This window comes from Emydura macquarii, unplaced genomic scaffold (genome assembly GCF_026122565.2).
Source record: "Emydura macquarii macquarii isolate MOO-44397 ecotype Brisbane River unplaced genomic scaffold, CSIRO-AGI_Emac_v2 contig_820, whole genome shotgun sequence".
Taxonomy (NCBI): Eukaryota; Metazoa; Chordata; order Testudines; family Chelidae; genus Emydura; species Emydura macquarii.
In genome coordinates, this window is record NW_027130957.1 from 1,145,805 (window position 1) to 1,173,020 (window position 27,216).

The 27,216-nt window shown below is 52.0% G+C and overlaps 1 protein-coding gene across 1 annotated transcript; it reads right to left on the minus strand.

The window, feature by feature from the left end:
• Positions 1–3,837: 3,837 nt before the first annotated feature.
• On the minus strand, positions 3,838–12,065 carry LOC137149765 (T-box transcription factor T-A-like). Its single transcript, XM_067543365.1, has 8 exons — positions 11,881–12,065; positions 10,143–10,407; positions 9,492–9,626; positions 8,033–8,094; positions 7,578–7,639; positions 6,628–6,807; positions 5,654–5,768; positions 3,838–4,610 (listed from the first exon to the last, which is right to left on the minus strand). Exons 1-8 carry the CDS (start codon positions 12,063–12,065, stop codon positions 4,364–4,366), a joined length of 1,251 nt encoding a protein of 416 aa, XP_067399466.1. The 3' UTR covers positions 3,838–4,363.
• Between the last annotated feature and the right edge of the window lie 15,151 nt (positions 12,066–27,216).

Below are 27,216 nucleotides of genomic sequence, written 5' to 3' on the forward strand. Positions count from 1 at the left end.
GCAAACCATAGAAAGTTCTTTCCTAAGCCTTTACTAGGTCCTTTATCATAACCTTCCTTTACAATATCCCTCAGTCGTTGTGGGAATGTTCTCTACAATAGCTTGTTCACTGCTTTCCCCACCCGAGTTTTAAATATACTAAGCAATACTTCCTTTGGGGAACTCTAATTAATTCTGCTCCTACCTGCTGTTTGCATCTTCAGATAATGAGAGACAGTTATCAGATCAATTAACTGCTCGTGTAAGCACGCCATCTCTGCTCGAATGGCATCTAATTATCTCAATCTGCGCTGAAGGAGGCTGCTCAAGACAGGTACATGTTGTTTTTTAAACTGATCATACCTGGCAATTAGCTTGTAATATTCAAAGCAATTTACAAATGGATTAATCCAAACAGCATCTCTGTGAGGCTGATGAGTAAGTTTTTACAATTTTGTAACATTTTAGACATGGTGAAACTGAGACATTGAAAGGTTAAGAGATGTACTCAAAACCTCAGAGGGCTTCAGTGGCAGAGCCAAAATTTTAATGGTTAGCCATTCCTGGCTCCCAGTCCTGTGCTCAGACCAAATTTTCCATCACTTTTCAGCTGAAATACTGTAAAGAATAATACAGTTGCTTCTTCCTGTAGAACTTAACAGGAGAGTTTCCCTCTCTTTCCCCCACCCCCTCCATTTAGCAAATGGAAAGAATTGTAAACTAGCAGCTAGTAGGAAATATAAACGTGGGTGGAACTAAGACTCAACTGTAGAAGAGTGAGATCTGCATTTTCCTAAATCTTATGGTACTGTGGCTGGGGCTCCGAGAAGGAAATTTACTACTGTGTTGGTAATGGAATGGTAATCTCTCTCTCTCTCTCTGACGCACACGTTGGTGATGGAGTGGGAATACATGTCTCTCTCTTCTCACACACACAAACTAAAGTCCTGCCTGCTTTGTATGTTCAAAGTTTTCATGGCACTTTTTATAAGAGTAGGGTCTTGCCTGCATTGTTAAGCAGTGGGTGGTGTGCCAGCTGGTATTTTCCACCACAGTGATAGCTACATTTCAGTGATTATGTATATAGATGGCACTTCTATCTTGTATTTAGATTGAAACTTCATCCTTGACTCAGCCTGTTGCATACAGATTATGTAGTCCGTGTGGTGTATAAATTTATCTGCTCTTCTGTTATCCCTTCAGTCAGGTGAAAGAGTGTTTGGCATGTGTTCAGTCTTAAATGGGAATTTTATGGCTTGGAGAAAGGGGTGCTTTACGAAGGCATGGTTAGGTCAAATTTAATATAAAAGTGAAGACTAATAGAAACATTTCTGTGCTGTTTGGCTTTTTTTTAATTTCCAAGGCAGAAGTCTTTTAAATTTCACCTATTGCAGCACTGTACTAGTGCATGGGAATGCAGAATGCGAAACCAACTAGAAACAAGTGAAACTGAGTATCCCTTTTCCAGGCAAAGAGAAATGCAAAAATCAAGCAATATAAATAGTGAAAAGTAAATGTTCAGCATTCTGGCATTGAGTTGTTCTTAGTAATAGATCATTTCTAAGTCCATGTGAATTTTAACCTTTCAGACTCCCTAATCAGAAACATCTTGATAGCTGGAAATATCTTTCTTTACTATTTTATTTCCTATTTTGTCTCCACTTCATTCTGGCTAATGGTAGTACAGACAGCAACTTCTGTCTCATCTCTTAGGCACCTTTAAACCAAGTGTAGTATGGAAATGCTGTCCCAGTGCTTGGAGGATTCAGGACCCAGGGAGGTGGGGGGGATGGAAGGAGCCATAACCACATGAAAGCAATGTCTCACTTGGGTATCAGAATTTCCTCATTATGCCAATACACGGAGATCATAGAGGAGAGAAAATAGCAATTGACTGATCATCAAACACAAGGCAGCAGACCACCATGTATGGTAACAGACTTCTACGAAATTAATAACGAGGCCTCTCCTGCTCATGAGCGAGGTGAGTCAGAGTAATTAAATTGTACCTCTGTATGAATTATCACTACTTAGTCATAGCTGTAAGTGTTGGTATATTACAATGGGACGATTGCTCCACTGAAAAACCAACAGGGAAATGTTGCTGTCTACATCTTTCTCAGTGCAAGTGTTGCCTCTTGGACACTCAAGCCCCGACATACCTGCCGATACTCAAATGTTAGACAACAGACTCAACATGGGTTAAAAAAAAATATGTAGGGTATGCAAATATAGCGGGACCAATTCCATTCATTTTGATAACTGTTTCCATCTGCTCAGTAGCCTTGAAATTGAGTTGGTAGTGGAGAAGCTTAAAACTGAGGTGGTAGAAAAGTTTCTAATATAAGTGGATTTGCACTCACTGTATTTATCCTGCCTGGTTGTGCATCTGCCAGTTCCCAGAAGCAAGGATGGATTACGTTTTGGATCACGCCTCTAGTTAACAAAGGCATCATGTGGGGTAAGGGATGGTAGTTTTTCTGAAATGTGAGCTAAATGCAGGGCAAGCTTATATGGCTCTGAAAGCCTCATCTTAGGGAGCAGGAGCTGAGCTACAGAGCTGATCCTATCTGCAGGACCCCACAACTCCCAAATACAAGTCTCTGCTTGTATCAGAAGCAGCAAATTCCTTCTGGTCCTTTCCCTCTTCCCTCAGCCTCGCTTTGCCACATACCTCCAACTTAGATATTTGTCGACAAATGACGCAGGCAAACTTCCTTTTGACACCCATGTGTGAAATAGTTTCACTCCTGGAACACCCAGGAGCCAAAGCCTCATTCCTGCTTCCCTGATGCATTTTCACTTAGGAGGGATCTCCAAAGCATAGCTGGTTCGGGTATGTTTAGCAGTTAGTTACTGTGGAGAGCTTTCAATCCTGAAATGCTCCATGAACTGAAGTGAGAACCTGGAATCCAGCTGGGATTTTTAATCCATTCTCCAGACAGTGATTAAATATGATGGTTTTTCTTTATTTGGTGGATGACATCTCACTGAAGTACAGTGTGTTCTCTCTTTCCCTTTCCTGAGGGGCATAGTAAAGTTTGACCCATCCTAAAATGGTGAATAGTATTTCTTACTATTAATGAATATATATTTTTATTCCAGTCACTTTATTACTTGTGGCTTTGGGTCTGTGACTGTAGGAAAAGAGGCAGAGAATGGAGGGTGAAGTGAGTACAGCGGCACAGGATCACACTGACTAGAGGTGGCAAAGCCCTGTTAGCTTGTGGAGCCCATGATCCCCCAAGAAGGGCATGATCTAGTCCCGTGATGGCAAACATATGGATGCTACATATGAATCTTAAGCATTCTAAGCAGTGTATTTTATGGCATTATATTGGTTTTGTTGGGTGCTTGCTTTGTGTCCCCTCGCACATGGTTTTCCAGGAAGATTGGGGAAGGAGTGGACAACACTCATACATATTTTGAGGCTCTTTGAGAGCAGAGATAGAAGAATCTGTAGAGCACAAACCTGGATGTTCATTGGCAACCTGGAGGAGGGTCTGTAATGATCAGTCACAACGGACCCCTGGTTTATGATGTGTATGGATGAGAGCCTCTGTTAAAGTTTGAGGTTTGCCCCTCAGTTAGCCTTAGTAGAGGGTTTGCCAAACCTCTGTAGAACAGCATGCGGTCAGCTGCTTAATTTGGAGGAAGCGCAGTCTTGGTAGCTGAGACTTCACTTCCGTAAGGGAGGAGCAAGAGGGTGGTAAATTGAGAGGGCAATTTTTTTGCAGTCAGGATATCATATTCCAAAATGTCTTATACCTGCTCCAAACTCCCTCCTCCGCACTTACATCGGTAAGAACTCGTGGAGAGTGTCCGTCTTCAGCAAAAGGCAAACGACACTTAGTTTTCAGAAAGGTTTATTTACAGGTGAAGCGCTATAAATAATACACAGCTCTTCAAGAACTTGGCCTACATGTGCTGGCAGATCTTTTTTCCCTGGTTTGGGTCTCCTGTGTATATTACAACATGCTGGCTGGCTAGACGTTGTGCTGGGACATGTGCTCTACAAGCCAGCACTTATTTGCTCCAGCATCCTGACAGTCACACTTCATCTTTCTTCTTAGCTTTCCACAATGGGGGTAAAGCTCATTCTCTCCTTGGAGATATGCCCTGGTGCTGCTGAGCACAGATTACCACCTGTATCATCTGCTGGTTGCTCCGCAAGATTCTCAGTCTTCCATATTATGCCACAGCCTTTAAACAATGATGGAGGTTCTGAGACATGTTCTCAGCTTGCAATCAGCTGTGTGCTGTGAGAGCAGAGAGGTTCACACTATTGTATTTGCAAGTGATTGAGTTCAGCTGCCCCTTTCCTTGCCCTCTGCTGGCTTCTTTCTGGTTATCCTTGAAGATGAAAGAGGGCAGCTTTTCGGCATCAGTAAGTCTGAGTGCCTGTGGCCCAAGTGGATGCCAGACGGGGAACAGTGGAGTCGTACTGACCATCACTTGTGGGCACCTCTGGCAGAGTATTGTCATAAACTGAGCAGGTGGAGGGGGCTGGGATGGCAGAGACCAAGCTGTTATAAGAGACCGACGATCCCCTCAGAAACTGGGGGTTGGAGCTGGACTGAGTAGCAGGGCTGATAGAGTTGCTGGTGAGGGACCACAGACTGGGATATTGACTGTAAGGTGAAATACATTTAATTACCATCCTGGCTTATTTCACTCACTTCCAGCACTGTGGCTGGTCTTTTCTTCCTTGGCTTCCTTGTTCTGATACCCTCCTTTGTGCTCAAAGTCACTCCTCTTTGAGGAAGAGGGATGGGACTATGAGGCTTGTGAGTGCATTTCCAGCCCGTCTGTAACTGCACAACACCCTTGTCAGGGTAGCTGGTTAAAATTTGCAATGTGGGCAGGACATAACTGCATTGTAACTAGGTCGTGTAACCCCTCTGGAGACATGCCCAAGGCTTATGGCACAGATATAACCTGGCTCATGTCCATCCACATTGCACATTTTAACTGAGGCCCTTGATGATGATGTTCTTGTAGAGGAGACAAGCCCCTTCAGGATGAGGGTTGTCCCTCCTACAAAACTCCCTCCTCACGTCTGTGGCAGTGGAGAATTGGGAGCTCACCTCCTCCATTCTAGGTGGATAAATAAAATTGTACCTCCTTAGCTCAACTTGCAACCTACCTGCTTTCTTCATTCTCAGTTTACCTGGTGCTCACTTCCTCCCCTAAATGCTGTGCAAACCTACCCCTCCAGACACAGCCCTGCTGGATGCCCTTCAGTCTGTCCCACAGCACCCCTAATTTCTGCATCGCTACCCCCTCTACCCACAACACTCTGTTACTCCAGGCGTAAGCCCCTTTCTTCAGCCGGTATCTCCTGAGTATCCTGCCTTCCTCTCACTGCCAGCCCCCAGGCACTGCCAAAGCTCTTCACTCACCTCTGAACTGTCAGGCTTATTCTAACACTAAACTTGTAGAGAGGACAATGTGCCGGGTGTCCTGATACAGGTAAAGCTCAACTAAGGACTAAACTGAGACACCATGGTCTCCCCCTCCATGTCGTTAACATCAGGCTGTGAAACCAGCTCCTCAGAAGAGAGCAGCTAGCACTGGACATTAACTCCACTTAGCCATCTGCTCCCCTCATTCTTTAGAATAGGAATAAAAGCTTTCTCCCTCCCTGAAGAAAGTATCAGAGTCTGTGCCATACCTTGTGGTAGAGGCGGTGGTGGGTAGAACGCCGGTGGAGCTGGAGAGACTCAGGCCAGGCCAGCTGTCAGGGGCAGGCACCACAGGGAGGCCAGTGGAGTTATCTACATAATTAGCTAAAGAGAAAATAATTATTTGGATGTAGCATGAATGGTGACACACAGTAATAGTAGCCACGTATATTAATAAAGAGAGGCAGGATGGTCTAGTGGTTAGAGCACTGGCCTGGGACTCAGGTTGAATTCCCTGTAAGGTGAACAGAGAGAGAGATCAACCCTGTCTTCTGGTTTCAGATCAAAAGACTCAGACAGCTACCGCCACTGACTTCCTGCTTGACCTCTGGCAAGTCACTAGCCTCTCTGTACCTCACTTCCACATCTGTAAAAATAGGGAAATACTATTAGCCCCATCTCACAGAGAGTTGGGAGGATAATTACACTAAAGATTGTGAGGTGCTCAAATGCTACAGCAAGAGGGGCCTGATAAGTACCATCGATAGACAAAAATGTCCTTTAATCTCAACGCCCGTTCCAAATGCTATGTAGAAATACTTCCCTCGTACTGAAACCTAGCCATCCCTGAGTGCAGCATAGTAGCGGTTGTCTAGGAGTGGCCTGATCCCGTTTTGTGTCGTCTGGCAGCAAACTTAGGTTGTGCACCCTCACTGAAAGGGCTCCATGCAGCAGGCCCAGCTTCCCCAGAGAGGCGTAGGCCTTGCTGCTAATTCTCACCAGTGGAAATGGGCCTTTCTGCGTTGAAGGTATCCAAGAGGGAGGGCAGCTATGGTAATGTCTCTATTGGGTACTGAGGGTGTGATTTCCAGGGGGTGGGTAGCGCCCACAACTCCAGCTGCAGTCAGTGGGAGCTTCAGCACCTCTGAAAACTGGGCCCTAAAGGAACAATTGAATAATATGCTCCACCCCTTTTAAAGGACACTTCTCTCCCCCCCAGCTGTCGGCATTGTGGTATTCTTACTTGGTGAGGCATTTATCTGGCTGTATGGACTCGGATAAGGGGAGGCCCTCTGGTTCCGTAGGCTGGAGTATCTCTCACAGTAGGAGCTGTGGCCAGGCGAGAGGCCTGGGCTGCCTGTGAACGAAGACTGGGCAGAAGAAGAACAGAAAGAGCTGGTGCCTGGCAGAAACCAACCCCCAACTGCGAAAGAAAAATAGTCAAAGGTAACCAAGGCCTCTTAGGCAGCCAGCATCCCTGTCAGATCTAGCCAGAGGGGTCCCAGGGCGCGGCACAGAGCAGGACTGAAAACGAGCAATGTCGGAAATACAAAAACCTGGAACCGAGGGGAGCATTTTCAGATGTTCCTAAGTGATTTAGTAGCCTGCGTCTAATTGATTGTCAGTTGGCCTTGGGAGCCTAAGTCACTTAGTCATGTTTGGAAACGTTACCCCAAGTCTCCAGGATGTACAAGAAAGGAACGACTCTGGTGTTATTTTAAATGTAGGTCTTTTGTGGGAAGGAAGGACTTGTTACGAGAGACAGGCCCCAAATCTGGTACCTGTTATTGGCCAGCGTTGGGGACTTTGCATCTCAACAATGTGTGACAGCTGGAGGCCCTATTGGCTCCATTTGAAGCCTGTGCCAACCATGGGCTCAGCACCCCCCGCCTGACCCTGTTTCCAGTTAGGCAGTGAGGGGCTAAGGAACCCGAGACTTCAATTTGAAAGTGTTGTAAACTCCCCTAGGCTCTGAACCTGTGAGGTACTGCATGTCCTGCGCACCCACGGACTCCAGGGGTTGTTGAGGCACTCAGGCTGTGCTGCTCAAAGGTTTTTAGGCTCCTGACTCCTGTTGAAATCAGTTAGGAGTGTAAACACCCTTGGGGGATCTAGGCCTCAGCACTCGAGTGGGCCTTTCGTGTGTTCATGTTCTAGTGCCCCAGATACCAGTCCGAAAAGAGCAAGTCTCACACTGTGAGTAGCCAGCCTGATGAGCTTCATTGCTGGAGTGCAGAGCGTCTTTGGACTCACACCTACATGGAGAATGCACAAAGGGAATAAAATCTCCCGTTAATCAAGGTCAGGCATTCATTAAATAGAATTCATCTGCAGGATCCCTTTATAGCAACACAACAGCTAGTTACCTTCCTGGCTACCAACTGCTTTAGGGGGAGTGGGCTGGTTAGAGCAGGGAAGTGAGGTGGGACTTCTGGGCTCTGCCACTGAGGTACTGGTGTGGTCTTGAATGAGTTTTTTTTTTCCCCTGTGCCTCAGTTTCCCCATCTGTAAAATGGAGACAGTTGCTCCCAAGGGAGCTGTGAAGCTTAATTCATTCACATTTATTAACACACTTAGATGAAGGGAGGGGCAAAGTACTGCTTGTGATTCAGGTAAGATGGCCTCAGACTCCCGCCGCCAGCGCTCACCTCTCCTTGGCATCCAGGAAGGCTTTTGCAAAGGGATTATGTTTAATTTTCAAGGCAGTGATCTGAAAGGACAGAAGACAGTTGCAGTTTGGCTTTCTTAAACAGAAACCTTCAGCCACTCCTTACCCCACTTCACATCTCCACACGCACCCACCCACCCTTGTGTTGTTGCTTCTTATATTGGATCAGATTGAGCTGCTTCTCATGTATATTTAAAATCTACTTGTCTTCACCCCTTGGAAGTATGAAATGGGAATGTTTCTCTAACTTTCCTCCTCCTTGTTTCCATCTTTGTTTATTATAGGGTTGCTCATGAATGGTGCAGGCCTGCTGGTAGTTTTTATTTCTTAATAAGCACTTGTCTAAGGGCTTCTTATACTGAAGCTGCTTTACAGACACTAATGAAATGTCCTAGCTCTCCTGCCCCCTGTATGATAATGAGTTGTTCTCCTGATTTTACAAGTGGGGATGCTGAGACACACAGGGAGGTGACTTGCCCAGGGTCACAAAGTGAACCAGTGTCAGAGCCAAGATTAGAACTCTTGGGGTTCTTGCCCCCAGGCTCCACCCATTAGACCACGCTGCCTTACTAGCCATTTTAGACTAGAAATGAAGAGAAGCAGCATTTTTATTTTTCAGGGAAGGCAGGGCAGGGAGTCACATTAAAAGCTAAATTCCACCCAACCTTACACCCCAGGGAATACCACTGAAATCAGTGGGCTTGTAAATCAGGGTTGGATTTGGCCCTGATTTTTATGTGGACTTCAGCTGTGACTGCAAAAGGTAAAAAGGCATGAAATTTCCAGCCTTTCCCAAGATACAGATGTTGCTTCCTGTAGCAGAGACCTAAAATACCTTCGTTTCCAGCAGCGTCCAGGCATAAGTTTAGCACTTCCCTTCTCCTGAGCTCTCCCAGCTCTCAGGGATTGTTCTCTATGCTGCATGCTGCAGGCTTGACCCTGCTGCTCTGGCAGTCAGGGAAATTGCTCCCATTGGCTTGGGGAACAGCGAGTGAGCATAAGGGACAAACAGCTATTTTATTTCTTCCAGGCCTTGCTTTCTGAACCGGGTCTCGGTGTGGTTGGGGAGAGGAATGAAGGGCCGTGGGAGTCGCTTTATGATATACACACCATAAAGGGAAGTGGATTCCTGGTGCCGTACAGTGTATTTGATCTGCCCTGGGGAGGAGGGCATGCCTTTGAAGATGGGATGGTGGGAACAGGAGAAAAGGGACACTGAAAGTGCAGTGTGTCTGGAAAGTATTGGAAGGGTTCCAGTTGGATAAATTCTTCACTTTCTGTCCGGAAATGTGCTGTTAAACAGCTGCCTCGTTCCATCTCAAAGGTGACCACAGCAGAGTTGCAGAGAAAGTGGTCCATGTGCCTCTGATTTATATTGCGGTGTCTTTCATAAGAACCCCTACCCCATGCTCTGAGCAGGAAATAGTTATCTGACTTACCTCTTCATTCTGATAGGCAGTGACCGCAATAAACTGGGTCTCTGGGAAAGCAAAGCTGCTGATCATTTTCTGAGGCCCCCCGACCTTCACGATGTGGATGCGGGGCTCGTACTTGTGGAGGGAGTTCAGCATGATCTGAGGGACAGAGCACACACACTAAACAATGGCCTGCAGGCTCAGTGTCATCATCTGAGGACCTGACCTTTCAGTGTGCCAGAAAAGCAGTCAGTACACAGGCCAGGGACCTGCACCCCTTGCCTGTGGTATCTCCACTCTGTCCTGCAGGTGCCTGGATAATGTGACATGATAGGGCCGTGATCACCTTGGATGTAGCCACATGGATATTTGCTCAGTAAGCTTTCTCTAATCTAAGCAGCTGCACTATGCTCAGTGAGCCATTTGAGCATGTATTTACTTAGGGCAAATTAGTGGCATCTCTGTGCTACTAACTGACAGTTCAGCTTGTCCACTAGAAGCCCTCTAGAGAATGACTGCACAAGATGACGCTGCTGCTCCAGCATCACCAATACTTTCCATTGGATAAGGGAAATAGAAACTTAACTTGCTGCTTTGGGCAAGTGTCTTAGAGTGGCTGTAAAATTGGCTATGCCCCTTGTCCCTCCCACCCCCATGAGCCTGTTCCAGAGTTACCTGCCCCCCTCCATTCATCTTGTTAGAGAGCTTGACTTTGCTGAAGGTGATGGTGGCTTTCATCCAGTGAGCTCCGAAATTGGGGGATTCGGGATGGATGTAGACACAGCTGGGGTTCTGGGGCTCAGGCTTGCCGCCCGGAATCCACTCCCCATTTACATACTTCCAGCGGTTTCCATCTGCGGCCACAAAGTCCAGGAGAACAGAGTACATGGAGGTGGGGTCCAGGCCTGAGATGCTGACCTTCAGCACGGGAAACATTCTCCTACACAGGGCATGGGAGGAGATGTTAGTTTGCTTCTCCTTTATCGCTACTTCACTCCTCTCAGCTGTCATTGCAAACCCCCTTCTGCCACAGGTTTAATTCCAGCGCTGGCCTCTCTCCTGCCACCTTAACAAGTGTGTTCCTCAGCCTGGCACCTGAATCACAGGCCTTCTCCCCACATCGGCATTACAATGGCTCCTAAGCCCTGGCATGCTGTAGGCATCTCTACTGTCCTGGGCCCTGGAATGTGGCTGCTGCTCACTTTCCCATTCATAGAGCATGCTGCTCCTTATGACCCTCGTGCCCCAGCATCATGGTGTGAATGAGAGGCAGGGGGAAGCAACTGGTTCAGCTGGAGCCTTTAGACCTGTCTCCCCAGTAACGTGTACCACGTCTGTGTTCCAACAGGCCTCCCCGGTTGTGCTAGAACAGTTTGGCTTTGCCTATGTGAACTGAGCTATAGCACAATTCCGTAACTGGCAGGTGACAAAGGATGGGCCCATGTCCACAGGAAAGAACAAACCTTGGCTTAACCTCTGGCATGGTGAACTTTGCTGTGTAGGCAGGGCCAAACTGTGAATGAATTGGTACAAATTGCCCAGGAAGGCTGAGGGCTGCCAAAAGTAACAGCAGTTACCAGGAAGATTTAAGTAGGGGCAGAACCTTCTTTTTCACTTTAATATAAACTAATCTATTCGCTGTCAGGTTTCTTTCTTTTCAAACAGATCAGACTCGTCTCTCCCGTCCTCGTTACAATGAGGGGAAATGCTAAGAAACGAATTACCCTTTTTAATTAACTCAACCTGCCTCTACCTCCCATGAGCTCAAAGTGATCAGACGGTTATCATTTCCCTCAATCATTCTTGGAGGTGGGAAGAAAACACCCCAGTTTATAAACTCAGATTCCTCACTGCCCGACTACATAGCTATCCCAGCATCTGAATCCATCAGAGCTACCTTCTCTGCAGTAGCTCTGATCGCCATATATCCCTGGTGAAATTCACCCTTGTGCAGAGGGCCAGCACAAAAACATTGTGCTACTTAGCTCCCACGTAAAGCATGAGCCTCATTTACTGATGGGGAAATTAAACAAATCAGACAAACGTAGCTGTGCAACTCCATTAAAACCCTGTGGATTTAAAGTAAGGTGCTTCCTAGAGCTTGGCCCCTACCCCCTAATGGAAAGGAGAGGCCCCCTAGGTCTGGTGATCATACCACAAGGACCTCCGAGCCACAAAACAACCAGGGGCGCCTTCCTGGAGACAAGGCGTGAGCACCCTGCTGACGAGAGCAGTGTAAATGGGAGGAGAGCAGGGTCCTTGTGGATCAGTTGGGTAAATGTATGTATCTGGGGCCCGGATGCACTGGTGATGGGCACTTTAAAGATACTGAAAGGAGGTAGATAGAGGGGTGGGCGGGGATGGTGCCCCTGGACGGCTCAGAGGAGGGGTCAAGAAAATCCTTTGCACTCACCGGCCAGTTTTGGTGACTATCATCTCATTGGTGAGCTCCTTAAAGTTCATCCACAGCTGGTTCTCCTCCAGCACCACCCTGATCTCCCTCTCCGAGGCGTCCCTTTTCTCGCTGCCCATTTCCAGCTCGCTCTCCACCGCGCTGAAGACATGGTCCAGCCGCTGGGGGCTAGGGACCGAGCTCATGGTGTCTGGCTGCCCCTCTGCCCCACTCTGGCAATCCCCCAGCAAAGCCCTGGAGCCCAGCACCTAGCATCGCCCCCACCCTGTTTGTCATTGGCACGGCCGGGGAGGGGATGGAGACCCCCCTCTGCAGGACACATGGAGGCTGGGGGGAAGGATTCTTTTCTCATTGGCTAAAAGAGCAAGCAGGTGCCCCCTCCCTCCTTCCCTCTCAGAGAGGTGAGGCAGTGATTGGACAGTCTGGGGAGGGGGGAGGTATGGCTGGTGCCTGTGTCTCCCCCCATGCTGGAGGGGGAGAAGCTTTGATGTCTATGTGAAACTCAGTGGGAAACCCAATCTATGGCCCAGCTCTGGAGATGGGCTTGTCCTCTCTCACTGCTCCCAGTAAACCCACTTCTCCCCCGTCAGGCTCAGGTGATGGGAAGGCGCTTGCCCTGCCATTGACAGCCCAGCACCTTTCAGCCAGGGAGAGGCAGCCCCTCTAGCAAACCAGCCAAGAGATTCGTTTCATGAAGAAATTTAGCGTTGTGGGACGGTGGGGGATGTAGCCCCTTCGACCCTCCCTCACCCATGCGCCTTTGCCCCAGGAGCCCCCTTTCCTTATGAAATCCCAGGGGGAGGGAGGACAACTGTGCAAAGGTCTTAATAGCACATTGGGAAATATATCTAGCAAATGACCACAGAAAAATATAGCAAGGGGAGAAAAGCCGCATGCACCAGCAGGGCAATGACTGAGTGCTTAGAGTGCATTAGGATCGCTGCCTTGCCAATCCCTTTCCCTGCTCAGATGGCAGTGACAATCCAGTTTAAGGCCCTGAGTCAGCAAAGCATGTGCTTAAATCGCAATAACACACCCACACAGAGGCTAGGCTAGATGCTGGACTAAATGTACAAGGGGCCGGACGTTAGTGCTGAGTGAATGCTTTAGAAACCCACTTTGCATGTGGGGCCTAGAGTCTGGGCAATGGTCTGCCTGGAGGGATAATGTTGTCGCTGGACACCGGCGACCAGCTAGGGCCCCCAGTATGTGTAGCACAAACACCACAGGGGCACCCCGTCTCCATGCTGCAGTGGGGCTGAGGCATTGCTCTGCGGAGAAAAGGATACTACTACTTCTGGCATGCTTTGTGTTTTCAAAGCATTGAAACTTGCAGCTTAGATAGTCAGCTCTTTAGGGCAGGGTCTGTCTTGTTGTTCTGTGTTTGTACAGCACCCAGCACAAGGTGGCTTTGGTCCATGGCTGGGGCTCCTAGGAGCTACCACAATATGAGTAATAAATAATAATAGTTGTAGAAACATTAGCTAATGAAGCCTCACAACCCCCCTGTGAGGTAGATAAATACTCTCTATCTAGACACTTAGATCCCCCCATCTCTGGAACATCTAAGTGTTGCACAAACAATGTATTCATCCTCCTAATATTGCTGCAGGGGATAGTAAATGCTAAAAATAGTACCATCCAGATGGGGAAACTGAGGCACAGAACAGCACCAGGACTTGCCCACAGTCACACAGCAAGTTAGGACCAGGATTCAAGTCCCCTGGTTCCCAGTCTCCTGCTCTAACCACTAGACCGCACCTGAGTCTGTTGCGAAGTAAAACGTTCTCCCTTATCAAGTCTGTCTGAAGCACCAGCATGCCCAGACACGGCTTCTGGCTGATGCTGTAACTTGACTTTTATAGGGCCTGCCGTTGAGCAATGTTCCCTGAACCTTGCTGCCTCCAAGGGCATGGCAAGTGAATTGCAGTGGTGGACCAGAGCAGCTGCTTTCAGATCTGAGCTGGAGCGTATTTGAATTTGGGGTTTCCTTTATGGGAACACCCAAGTTGGGCAGCTTGGCTGTGTCTTGCCCAAAGCTCCAGGATGTGAGCTCAGGCCTGTGTCTGCCTGAGGCATGTTCAGAGTGTAGGAATGGAGTGGGATTGCTTTCCCGGCTACGGCTCTCGTCTAACCTTTTTGAGGCCTCTGTGGGATTTTTTCCTCTGTTCACTCTGTTTGCAGGCACAGAGCTGGCATTCTGGGTCTTCCGCAGGCCAGTGAAATGTGTGCGTCTGCCCTTGGGGAGCTGGGATTTTTAACTCTTGAACAGCTTGAGCCTTGGGAGAACTGAGCTGACGATGATGCAGGGTCCACGCTGTGGAGCGTTCGATGGATGGTGTCTGTTTCGTGATGTTCGCAGCCATTTAGCTTTGCTCTGCGTGTGACAGTTCTGCCGTCAGAGTGTGAAGTTTGTGTAATAAGTGGTGCGGGTCCTGTCAGGAGAGCAACGCAGTGAGGAAATGCCGGGTTCTTGCCAAACTTCGCTTTGCAGCCTTCAGGGCTGGCGTTAAGGGGTAGCAACCAGGGCAATGACCGAGGACTCCATGCCACAGGGGGCCCCGCGAAGCTAAGTTATGGGCGATGGGGTTCAGGCTTCAGGCTTAGCCCCGGGAGTTCAATTGCCATTCGCTCCTTGGTCTTTCTGCTTAGCCTGCCGAGGAATGGGCCGTCGGCGCCAGTTGTGACAGTGGGCGTAATGAGAATTTGGGCTCTTGTCCACTAGGAACAGTGCTAGGAGGATGGCCCAGTGGCTAAGGAACCAGATTCCAATTCCCTGCTCTGCCCCGGACTCCCTGTGTGACCTTGGACAAGTCACCTAGGCCCCGATCCTGATTTCAGTGCGAGTCGAGCCCCTAACGACTTGGATCCTTCATCCCTCTGGGTCATCTGTACAATGGGGATAATAGCAGTTCCCTGCCTGCCCAGCGTGTGTGAGGGTAAATACATGAAAGATTGTGAGGTGCTGAAGTGCCATGTAAGAAACGAAGAGAGTGAGGTCCAGCAGCTCATTTCACACAGGCCATCAGAGGGTAACGACTTGTGGCCACTAAGCCCCTGGAACAGATTCACCGCTGGAGGCAAAAGGCTCTATATCCTGCCCCATCGTCTACGTGCCTTTTCCTTGCCAGGGACCATTTGTAATCTCGTTGGCGATTGACATGCGACAATAGCACCAGCAACAAGACGATGGGAGGATGCTGCAGGGATCAGCTAGGATGGGGGTTCTTTCTGCTTCTTGCTGGTATTGTGGGTAGGTGGATTTCAGAGTCAATTCCAGTCTAAATGAAGGACGAGGCCCAGAGGAGCCAGCTTCCCCTCAAGCCCACCAACAGGAACCACTTTTATAATATTCCAGCAGTGCCTGGAGCCCCCAACCAGTAGCAAAGCCCCACTGTGCTAGGTGCTGTACAGATGTAGTGAGAGACAGGTCCTGTCCTGAGGAGCTTACAGTCTAAACAGATGAGACAAAGAGTGGGAGAAAGGAACAATAATTACCCTCATTTTTACAGATGTCCAGCTGAAGCCCATACAGATTAAGGCTCAGATAGTAAAACCTGCGTAGGGGATTTGGATAGCTGAGTCCCACTGGGTGTCCAAATCCCTTAGAGCAGCGATCTCCAAACTTTCAGCTGCAAGAGCCACACCACTTAGTCTTGCTCTTATGGTTGGCCAGAGCGGCTGGGCCCACATCACATGGGAAAGGGGCGGGGGAGGGGAAGGGCCGGGAGGAAGGGAGAAGTGGGCTGGCCAAAATGTGTCAGCAGGCTGGTCGCAGGCCGTGGGCCATAGTTTGGGGTCCCTTGCCTTAAAGCATCGTTGAAAATCTCTGCCTAAAGGACTTGTTCAGGGTCACACAGGGAGCATGGCAGAGACAAGAACTGAACTCAGATCTCCTGGTTCCCAGCCTGGTGCCTTTATCATTTTATTTTTCTCTCTTTTGGTTTGCTTGATCTTTCGTTGTGCTCTGACTGGCTGCGACAGCTGAGGAGTTAAAGCCGTTCCTACGCCGCAGCAGTGATCCGTCACCCACGTGTGAAATATTGCAGGGTGCTGGTGCCTGGGGGCCAGGACATTGGGTCATGTGTCATCAAGCTCTGAGCAAATATTAGGCTTGAGATGGTGGCTGGAGAGGGAGGGCAGCCGGTATGAAAACCAAGGCTCAGGAGCCCAGGTCTTGTTCATGTTGATTTTATTAAGTCAGTCTCAAAGTTCACTTAGCACGCAGCTAAACAGAGCCCTGTGGGATGTAGCTTCTAATTCCTTTTCCCTCAATCAGTGCCTGGTGAGTCTTTTCCCTCTGATTTCAGTTCTGTACACTGCAGATGACGTTCTTCATTCATTTGTCCCTCTCACCTTTTAAGCTCTTCTGCATTTCCCCTTAGCACCTTCTATACTGCGGTGTGTGTGCGTGTGTTGGGGAGGTGGGGCTGCGAATCCAGATTTCAAGCATGTGGCTTGAGTCCGTCTGTAGTATATTCCAACGCAGGGCCCGCAGGATCTCACTAATGGCCCATCGAATTGGATGTCTTGCCTCCAAGAGGGGCTGCTACTTGATGCTTTGGAGGTAGCTGGGAAAAAGCACGATGCATCTGATCAATATCTGATGCCACGTGGGAGAGACTTTTCCCTTGGCCTCAGGCCTGAACGATGTCCAGTGCCACCCAGAGGAGCAATCAGTGAGACACAGCAGCATGCGGTGGTACAGAGCTACCGATTGATTGCTTTTGCTCCTGTGCCCCCAGCACTTGCCCGACTTTTCATTGGCGGTCCCTTGTCTGCCCTGCATTATGGATACAGAAACTGCTTGAAAGCCATCCTTCAGCCTTCCCGCCCACAGGTCTGAATGGGCGGGGGTGTTTCCTGCCTCTCTTCCTCTCCCCACCATTTCCATGTGGGACCCAGGAAACCCAGATCTCTCTGCCTAATCACTGTAAAAGGATGAAGAGAATTAGCAGCAGATCAGATTCTCCCAGGACAAACAATCTCTGTTGGGGCTCATCTGGAGACAATGGAAGCTGCTCTGGCATGCAGATTAACAAGCCACCCGGAGCTGGTACATGGCAAGGAGTGAGATTTTCTGCCTGATAGGCGTGACTCAAACGACCTGAGGGCCGGGTGAGAATAGCCTTATCTCCAGCATGCTGGTGCTGGGAATTGCACCAGAGAGCTGAGAAATTTCTCACGCCATTCACAATGCGAGCGGATGGGCAGAGCACAGAAGAGCAGCTGGTCAAAGCCACCAGTTCAGATGGGGTGGGAGAACGGCAGGGCAATGATTTGTGGGGTTCCGGGTGAGATGCGGTGGGGACCTCTCATTGTGAGTGGCCTCTCAATAGGTCCCACCACTGGGGGCATTTTAGCGAGATCTGGACTCGACGAGATATTGTCTCCCACTGGGGGAGAGCAAGATTTGGGGTTTCCCTTGAGCTGACCAGTCCATGCATGGCAGTGGGGCCCCAGACGGTCATTTCTGTCACAGTGGAAGGTTGATCCTGGCAAACTAATTGGGATGAAATTAGATCTGACCCAAACCTTTATCCCTGACCTCAGATCTGAACCCGGCTGGAGGTGGGATGGGAAACATTCCCAGAGATGAAGGGGAAGGGCAGAAAGAGCTCAAACACCCTCTCCTTTCAGGGTAGTGTTAACGGTGAGCTGTGGTGGAAACAATAGACCTCCTGCAGCTGGGCCCGGGGCTGCTTCCTCCCAAGACCCCCAAGTTCAGTTGCCTTTTACTGACCCAGTCAGCTGCCTGGATGCCAGCCACACACAGGCCACCTCCAAGGAAACAGGACCCGATTTGGAACAAAGATCATGTAATTAATTTAGAGAGACAAGAGACACTGACTGAAAAATTTTACCTCGCCCACCGTGTCTCGCTAAATCATTTGCTGTCTTTCATAGTTTGCAATTTAGCTTTGCTATATATAGGAGTCGCTTCTATCTGCCAGGGAAAGGCAGCCACCTCTGGGGCAGAACATACCAGCTGTGTAACGGCATGCAGCAACACTACTTGTCAGTTTAGGACAGGACGTGGTGAAGCCTATCCCAGCCGGAAGTGAGGTGGTCTAAGCAATTGGTGTCTGAATGGAGGGCAGGTGGAAGGGAAGCAGCAGAAAGGGGCTGGGACTTTATTCTGCAGTCTGTTTTGAAGGGGTCTTCTTAGTCTAAATGGGGGCAATGGCCCAGTGGTTAGTGTGCTATTCTGGCACTTGGGAGACCCTGCTCTGCCACCGATTCCCTAGGTGACCTTGGGCAACTCACTTAGAGCTGGTCTATGTTTAAAGGTTAGGTCCACATACCTAAAGTGCTGGAGGGGAGTGAAAAATTCCCATCCGTGAGCACTGTGGCTATGTGACCTGACGCCAGTGTAGACGTCGCTAGGTCAGCGGAAGAATTCTTCCATCAACCGAGTTACCACCGCTCAGGGAGGAGGATTTGCTACCGTGAGAGAAAACCCCTTTCCATTGCTGTAGGAGGTGTCTGCACTACAGCAGCGCTGCCAGGGTGCTGAAGCTGGGCTGCAGGAGCGCCCTTAGTGTGGGCAGGCCCTGAGTCTCTCTCTGCCTCAGCCCCATTTTACAGATGGGGAACTCATAGCACTTCCCCTCCTCACAGGGATAATACATCAGACTGTGCAGTACTCAGATACAGTGACAAGGGGGGGGGGGGCAGATACATCCCAAAGATAAATAGAAGTGGGGCAGTCTTGTGAATGAGGCACTGGCCTGCGACACTGGAGATCTGGGGTCATTCCCAGTTCTGCCACAGACCTTCGGACAAGTCACTTTACCCTGTCTTGCCCTCAGGTTCCCCATCTGTAAAACAGGGGCTAATTGTCCCTCCCTGTCTCCCCGCGGGATTGAGGATAGATTCACTGCTGTAGCTGAAGCCCACGCAGATTGGTGATGGGGTCAGGGAAGAATCTAGAGAGCTAGACTGAAGCTATTCCTTTGGGATTGTGACTCTGCCTGGTCTGAAATAAAGCCCACTGGGCTTTTTATCAGCCAGAGCCAGCTTCCACAGTGACTCCCACCAGAGCCAGGCTTCCCCTTACACAAACTCCCCGTGTTTCAGCTCACTCACTGGCGTCCCTAGACGCCTCTTGGAATTTCTCTGTAAAGGGCTCTTGAGAAGTTCGAAGCTGTCAGAGCTGACTGACACGCGAATGGGTCAGGACTGTTTGTTGTAGTAACCGAAGCCTCAGGAAAATGTCTGAACCGCTCAGTTGTTTGTAGTGTAGTTGTAGCTGTGTTGCTCCCAGGATATGAGAGACACAAGATGGGTGAGATAATATCTTTTATGGGAGAGAGGCAAGCACCGTGTCTCTTGCAACAGCTCAGCTCAGGCCTCAGAGATGAGTGTGAAAGGGTAGCCCCTCGGGCACTGTCTGACTAACCCCACCCGTCCCATGTGAGATCAGCAACTTTATATGTCATGCATGGATTTGTCATTTCCTGTACATGCCTCCTTCCCCTTTCTCCTGCTCAGCATGCTAGCACTAAGCAAGTCGAAAGGAAATGTGCAATATAGGTGGCATTAAATGGTGAGGTCTGCACCCTCCAAGTGCTTCCAGCTGTGGGCTAGATGCTGGCTGCTCTGGTGACTGAAAGCGACTGCAGGAAGCGCTTTGATGTTTCCCAGGCCTGTGGTACCTCTCCTCCCAAGCTGTGTGCACACAGCACCACTGAGATGCAGCTACATCTGCCATGCCCTCTGCTCAGCGAGCTGGAACTGCATACGTACGCTACTCTTTCCCACAATCCAGCCCAGTTCTCATAGCCCGTCAGCCCTCTCCAGGCCTGGCCATGTGGCCTCCTGTATTGCACCCTTTTAGCCCCATCAGCCTACTCCCTGCAAATAGGTGCTGTGCTCTGCCCGTCCCTTCACTCTGCACCCTACCTATACGCTCTTCCCCCCGGCTTTCCCAGTCCTGGGCGCATTGCACCACTCTGCCAGTGCACCACAATCCTTGTCTCTTGCACACCCTGCTGTTCCAGTCCTGGGCAGGTAACATGGACAGCTGTCCATTGCTGGGTCCCTCTAGAAAGGGATTCGGCTCATCTTCACGTTGGAATAGCCCCGTGGAACCTCCTTACATTCCCTGTGAATGCAGGCAATAGGCTGTCCCTAAAGTGGGGAGAGCTGCTAGGAACTGCTTCCCTCCCCTCCATGGTGAAATAAGCAGAGGCCTGGGTGAAACTCAAAGGATAGGTTTGATGCAGGCGGTAGGAGGAGTCAGTCCCCCCTCACCTACCTAATGTCCAGTGATGGGGCTCACCCACCAGTTCAACCATGCGACGCCTCATTATAAACCAGCTATTGTAAAGTGAGGCATAAAACAGACAGGTGCAATCAGTTTTCCGTGAGTGACTGTCCTGCTCCTGCTGCATGCACCGCTCTCCCCTGAAAAGGCTGCAACTCTGCAATAATTGGTCACAGGGCCAGGGGCCGGCTATTGACTGGCTTTAAATCACCGTGTTCTCTTGCTTTGGGCTCCGAGGTGCGGCAGGCAGTGGGGAAGGGGAATGAAAGATGCTGGCATCTGTGTCCCCGAGGCTGAGCAGTTTGGTTTGACCCCGGTGAGTGTCGCCTCTGGCTTCGTGGGAAGGTGGCGCTTTGGCTCGGGGCGGACGGCGTCTGGGAGCCGGAGGCCAGGCCTAGGAACTATGAACTCCCAAGTTGTAGCCCTGGCTGTGACCTTGGTCAAGTCACCTCGCTGCCATTTCCTTGTCTCTCAAATGGGACCTAATCCTCTCCCCCTTCACAAGGGGGTTGGGAGGACATAGGGCCTGGCCCCTGCTCTGCGGATGACTCCACTCTGGATGGGGCTCAGCGCTAGTCCCTGACAGGAAGCCAAGCCAAGCCAAAGAGCCTTATCATGCAGGCCTGTTGGCTCAGCAAGTGGATGTTCTTCCTCGTCTGACTGTGGGGAAGTCTGGCTGTCACGCCTGGGGAGGAGGGGCCTTGGGGTCCTGTATGGACCATCTCCCTCGCAGGACTTGTGGGGCCATCAACGCCTGCCCTTGTGCCCTGGGTGTCCCCAGAGATGGGGCTGCCACCTGCTCCCAGGGGAAGGCGACTCCACAGCTCGTTTGCCTTGGCAGTCAGGAAATGTTTCCTGCCTGAAGGTCCCTGTTCTTGGGCCCCTGACATGGGCTGGGGCTCACCACTTGGCAACGCGCAGCGTTCTTGGAGCATTGATGGGTGGGGTGAGAAATGCCGGCTTTGATGCCGGCAAGATCTTGGGATGATTCCTAGGAGGGAGCTGTTCATTTCTTCCAGGCTCCTGCGTGCGTCGACATGTCCCTTCGCACCCGCTTGGCAGCGGAGATCTGGCTGATCTTATACAACGCTGTATCTCAACAGCCTCACTGGAATTTCTGCATTTCCACTCCTTCTTTTGAGGGGGAGTTGGCGGTGGCTTGCATGGCATCTTATTACCCCAGAGGAGCCGCAAGGCGTGTGGGGGCGGGTGTGAGCCCCAAGGGGGAGCTCTGCGTGTGTATGTGCGCGTGCGAGCCACAAGGGGGAGCTCTGCGTGTGCGCTGCACAGCAAGGGCAGTGTTTCAGAGGGCGTAGTTGGACCATGCATTGTTATTTGCCAGTGTAAAATGTGCTCGCAGCAGGGTCTGTCAATGCCAGTGCCGGCCTCGATCTCTGATTCAGACGCAGTCGCAGCCCTGCTGGCAGTACAGTCAGACGCTTGTTTGCAGCAACGCCTTGTAAGAGCCACCGCCGCTTACAAGCAACATTTCCCCTGGGAACACGTTCCCTGCTGTGAATTGTTGAGACGCCCCCGTAACAGCAACGGCTGCTTAGGAGCCATGTAGCAAAAGGGCACCCATACGTTGCTACAAATGAGCGTCTGCTGTAGCTGTTCCCTGATGCCGTCTCGGTTACAGTGGGGCTGGCTCTGTCCGCGCCATGCCCAGCCCGGTGCTGCAGTGCTGGGTTAGCGGCTCGGCAGTGAGCTCTGTGCCCAACGGACGTTAGATGGAGATTGTCTGAGAAATCCCTGAGTGCATTGCGGGCCTGGCACCCTGGCACGCGTGTTGCTGTGGATGGAGGGGGCCTGTCCGGGTCACAGCCTGCGTCAGTGCCCAGTGCCAGGGTTGTCCAGAGCCCCTTGTTGTCTCAACTGGGTCCCTAGACGCAGACTAGGATTCAGGCTGCAGTGGAAGGTGCCTGAGGTGCTGGCCTATTCCTCACGCCCAAGATCACCCTCTGCTCTGACCTGGCCAGCCAGCAGACAGGTGCTAGGGGGTGGAGCTGGGGCAGAGAAACGCTCCTCGCTGGGCCTGAGTTTCCAGGACCCAGGAATCAGTGCAGTCCCATTGAGAATGATCAGCTACGTGCAGCCCCTTTATTGCTAGTTGGGTTTATTTCCTGTCAACCCCTGTGGGACAAACTGGCCCTTTGGATCTGGAACCAGATCTGATCTTTGGGGCTAATTCAGATTAAGACGGAAATAAATCTAATCTAGAGCACCTCTAGAAAGGCCCAGTCCAGAGCACTGGCCCTGAAAGGCTCCTTCTGCCTGCCCTCTGGGTGTTGGTTCCTGATCCAGACCTTGCCCCGGGGTTACTGAAATAGGGACGGGTACATGTGGAGGAGAACCGCTCTCCCTTAAATAGCCCCTGTGCTGGCCTGAATCTGAACGCCCCCCCAAACTTTGGGGGAGTCTGGAGCTGAAGACAGTGACCTGTAGCTCATCTCTGTTCCCAGTGGGGGGGTTTAGTCCCAACAGGCTGGAAGGTCTCTGTGTGTGGGGCGGGTGGTTGCCGCCTTTACCCCATGCGAGGGGCAAACTGGGCATGTCGTCTCACATGGCAAGGGAGTGGCAGAGCTCTTCCCACGCAGGCTCCAGAAGTGTGAACAGCTTCCTTCCTGGGGGTGCTTTGCCTGTTGGTGCCAGGCGCTGCCCTGCCGCTTTATGGGCTGTTCAGGGCGTGTGTCTGCGGCTTTGCTAGCTGGTTCGACACGGGCTGTAGGCGCTTTAGAGCTTTGCTTTCTTCACGGGGGATCCCGGACAAGAGGCCCCTTTCATGGCTCGCCATGCTGCAGGGCAGGCGTTGCTCCCAGCTGCACCCAGAGGGCCCCACTGTAACTTGAGTGGAGTTACACCGGTGCCGCTGGGAGCGGGGTTGGGCCCCAGCACTGAGGCTCTGCAATGCCATGTCGCGGTGGCACATGTGACCCTCTTGCCCAGGTCTACTGTTGGGGGGCGGGGGAGGGTTGTTGTTGGAGATGATCCAAGACAGAGCTGCAGCCGGTGTCCATGGGCATTGGCCCAGACTCGCTGGAGAGGGGAGGGTCTAGGATTCCACCCACCCCGGGGCTCTCTTGAGATTTGGGGGAGGCCTGGGATCCCCCCAGGGGACTGCTGGCGAGCTGGAGGGAGGCCATGCCCCAGAGTGCCCAGCCCTGCGCGCCTGTGTGCGCCGAGCATGCTGCCAGTAACAAAAGCGTGTGAGTTTCACTCAGTTTTGGCTTCTGCCCTCGTCTTCCCCCTCTGCCCCAGCCACCCAAGCTCTCCCTCTTGCTGCAAAGCGCTGTGTTAGCAAAGGTCCGGGGCCTGTGTAATGTCACTGGCATGCTGCAGAAAACGCTTACTAGGGCTTTGCTGGCCCCTGGGGCCTCCTGCACATCCAGGGGAAAGCTGCCAGACCGGCTCGGCTCAGTGCGGGGAGCATCAACTCACACCCTGCCCAGCAACGCTGTAATTTCTGCTGTCGAAATCCAGCGGTGCGGTTCCCAACTCAGCTCCCTATTAACCCTTTGGAGACAGGCTAGTTCTTGGCTGGCTAGCACAGGGGGACGGGGGGCTGCTCCAAGAGACCTCTGGGTTCCTGATGGCAGAGCATGAAGCAGCTTGGGACGCTGCGCTGCAGCAAATCCCACCTTGCCCTCCCTGATCACCTGCCTGGGATCACTGCAGCTGGCCTGGCATTGGTGGGGCGGGGGCTGGTTGGCCACCAGCAGCGTGGAGTGCACAGGAACAGCAGGGAGACAGCTGGACTGTTGGGTCCCACGTTCCCCACAGATCGGGGCCCACGTCCTCTGCGGTGTGCGTGATCTACCCTACCCAGAGGTGATGCCCCCTCCAATTCTCTCCCGCTCCCTCTGGCTTGGCCTGCCAGGGCTGCATCTCTTGTGTTACGTCTGTGCCTTGATATGGGATCCAGTCTGTCTTACACCCCCCGCCTCCCCAACTGTACCCCATGAGCTCCTATTGACTTGGAGTAATTGCCGTGTGAGGGCAGGGTGAGCCGGACGCTTTGGCTGCTGAGCTGGGTGCCGTCACTGGTGTTTGGTTGGCCCCAGGAGGCAGTTGAGGCTTTGGGTCTGGGGCAGGGAATGTGGGGTGGAGGGGAGGAAATGGCTTTCAGGGACGGGTTGAATTCTTTGTCCAGGTTCTGCCTGCTTCCTCGCCCTGCCCCAGCAAACGGAGCACAACCAGCTGGCCAAATGTCCTCTGCTAACTGTGTCACTGCACTGCTGGCTGTGAAAGCAGAAGTTGGTGCAAAGAAGACATTGGTGTTCTCGGTAGGTTTCAGAGTTAACACGCGATGGAGAGGAACGGAGCAGGTCACACTACCCAGAATTTGTGGGGAGTGACGCTCAGACTGTCTGCAGCCCTCGCTGAGTTCCCAGCTGACAGGCTTTGTTTAGAACCGTAAGGGCTCCCGCCTTGACTCTGTTGCACAACTATCGCCCAATTTTAAACTAATCCTCAGATAGGTGCCTGTGTCAGCTCCCCATACACAGGGTACCACTAACAGGCTATCCTCTGAGGCTAGGGCTGACTGTCTCTACGTGTCCCATGCACTGGAACTCCCACTTCCCTGGGAGAAGAGGCTGCTAGGCATCTATGAGCCCATCACCCTAGTATCTGGGCACCTCACAGCACCCCTGAGAGGCAGGGCAGCGCTGTTATCCCCATGGTGCTGACGGTGAACTGAGGTGCGGAGAGGTTGTGACAATGTTTGTGGGGGAGCAGAACTTGAATCCAAGTCTCCCACAACCCAGCCCCTCCTGCCTCTCTGCTAATCATGTCTCCCTGTGGGGAAGCGTCTCCTGTTCAGAGGATGCCCTTGCTTCATTCCAGCCCAATTGCTCAACGGTTGGGGTGGCTATCCTACTAACCTAGCTAATCCAGCCCCTTTCAGATAGCTGGTAACCCCCCAGGAGCTTGTTCCCTCCACCCCTTGGTCAGGGTTTGGCTGAGCCAGACAACTGAGCCCTCTGTCTTCCTTCAGCAACCGATTTCCCCCCCAGCCCAGTCATTTCTATTGCTGTGCTCTGAGTCGTCCCCCTCCACCCCACGTTGGGCACTATCTTTCTGGTGATGAGCTGCGCTCTGACGCTCTTCCAGGTGCTGTCACACCGCAGCTGGGTGCAGCGAGGGACTGTCCCTTTCTTGCTCCAATGCATTTTTTTGCTTCAGCATCTCTCCTCCTCCCCCCCCCCCCCCGCTTTGCTGCCCAGCAGCCCCAGGCCCACTAGTTCTGCACTCCCACGCCCAGGTCTGGCTGAGCAGTGCGCGTTGCATCCCTTCACCCGCAGGGATTTAGGCTGCTATCGCCCACTGAAATCAGGGAGGGTGCCGCTGACTCTTGCTGCGTCTCTTGCTCACATCCCTTCTCCCAGCTTAGCTTCCTTGGTAAATGCCAGTGCGATGCCGTTTGCCCTCTTTCCCCTCTTCCAGACCATGAAAGGCCGTAGTGATGTGAGTTATCAGACTCAGTGAAGGGGTAGCTAGGTGCAGGTCTATGGCCTGTGATACACAGGTCAGACTCCATGAGCGAATGCTCCCTGCTGGCCAGTCAGCGGGTCCCATCTCTCCACTCCAGCAGGATGTGCTTTCTCCTGCCATGACATTCTCCAGCCTCCCCCCACCCGCCCTCATCCTGCTGAGCGGTCAGTCCCAAACTGGCCAGCGCCACTCCAGTAATGCTCGGTGACGTGCTCTCAAATGCCAAGGTGGCAGAGGGAGGGGACTGGGTACAGAGGCAGGGGGCGCTCTGCAAGGGGGGGGGGGGGGCTAAGAAATGATAGCTGGTTGAGCCGCTTGGAGGACATCACAGGTCCTGGCCGGGGGGGGGGCAGTAGGGGCAAAGCATAGGAGGGAGTAGCGGCGACTGGCCAATCCCAGCCCTGAGTGCAGGCAGCGGGCTGAGCCCAGCGCCGCCCAGGGTGATGCATCCCAGGCAAACAGGTTCTGGTTGCCACAGCCTGGCCTCCCACGCCATCACAGCAGCACGCACTTCCCCGGGCCAGCGCCAAGGATTCTCAAGTTACGTCATCAGCCGTAAGTGGAACTCAGGGATTCCCAGGGGCAAAGGGGGGGTCTGGAGTCTCTTCCCAGCTCTGCCACTGACTCAGATTTACCCCTCTGTAAACTGGGTATAACACCACAGCCTGCCTCCCAGTGGGCTGTGCAGCCTGGTAAATAGCATGGGCTCCATGCGCCTCAGCTGCAAGACAAAGTGAGCGGGAGTAGTGCAGGGCGCCGGCACCTGCATTAACTGCAGTGGGCTGGCAGAGGCCAAGCACCCCCCAGGATTTGGGCCTTTTTATTAGCATCCCTAGTAAAGCATGGGCGGGTGACACACGCGGGAGAACAGCTCAGAAAGCTGCCCTGGTCCCAGCTCATCTGAGCGGCTTCTCAGCTGAGCTGGGCCAGTCACTGCAGCCCCCCAGTCTGACCCGCTGGCCCCACATCTTCTGCCACTCACCAGCAGCAGGCTTGGAGCCGGTGTCGCTCGCTCGCCCACAGTCCAGTTGACGGGGGTCCGTTTCAGACGAATGCATGTGCAGAGATGGCTGACGTGTGGGGAACGCGGAGCTAGGCAGCAAGCTCTGGGCCTGCCAGTGACCTAGGGCGCGATGCTGCTGAAATCTTAATGGTCAGACAGCCCTGGAGATGCTTCGTAACAGAGGGACAGAGCAGCCTGGCCAGCGTGCCCTCGAGGGCCCTCCTCCTGGGGCCAGGGGACACTCAGACTCCATGGCTCCATGCTGTGGAGCCTGGTCTGCTGGGTGCACGACTGAGTCGCCCAGCTCACGGCCCAAAGGCCAGAAACCAACCTGTGGATGGGACTGACTTTAAATGGCTTGTACCAGCCCAGGCGGAGTTTGACCCAGGAGTCTTAAGCCTGTTCTCTGGGCCAGGCAGGCAGAGCCATTGGATGGGCTGGTGACTGGGGAGAATAGGGGCCGGCTGGCCCCGAGACGGGGTGAGACACAGAAGGAGCCAGCGGTGGGGGCTGCAGCATCCTTGGGGAGGAGCTTTGCGAGATCAAGCCGTGAGGGGGTGCTGTGAGTCAG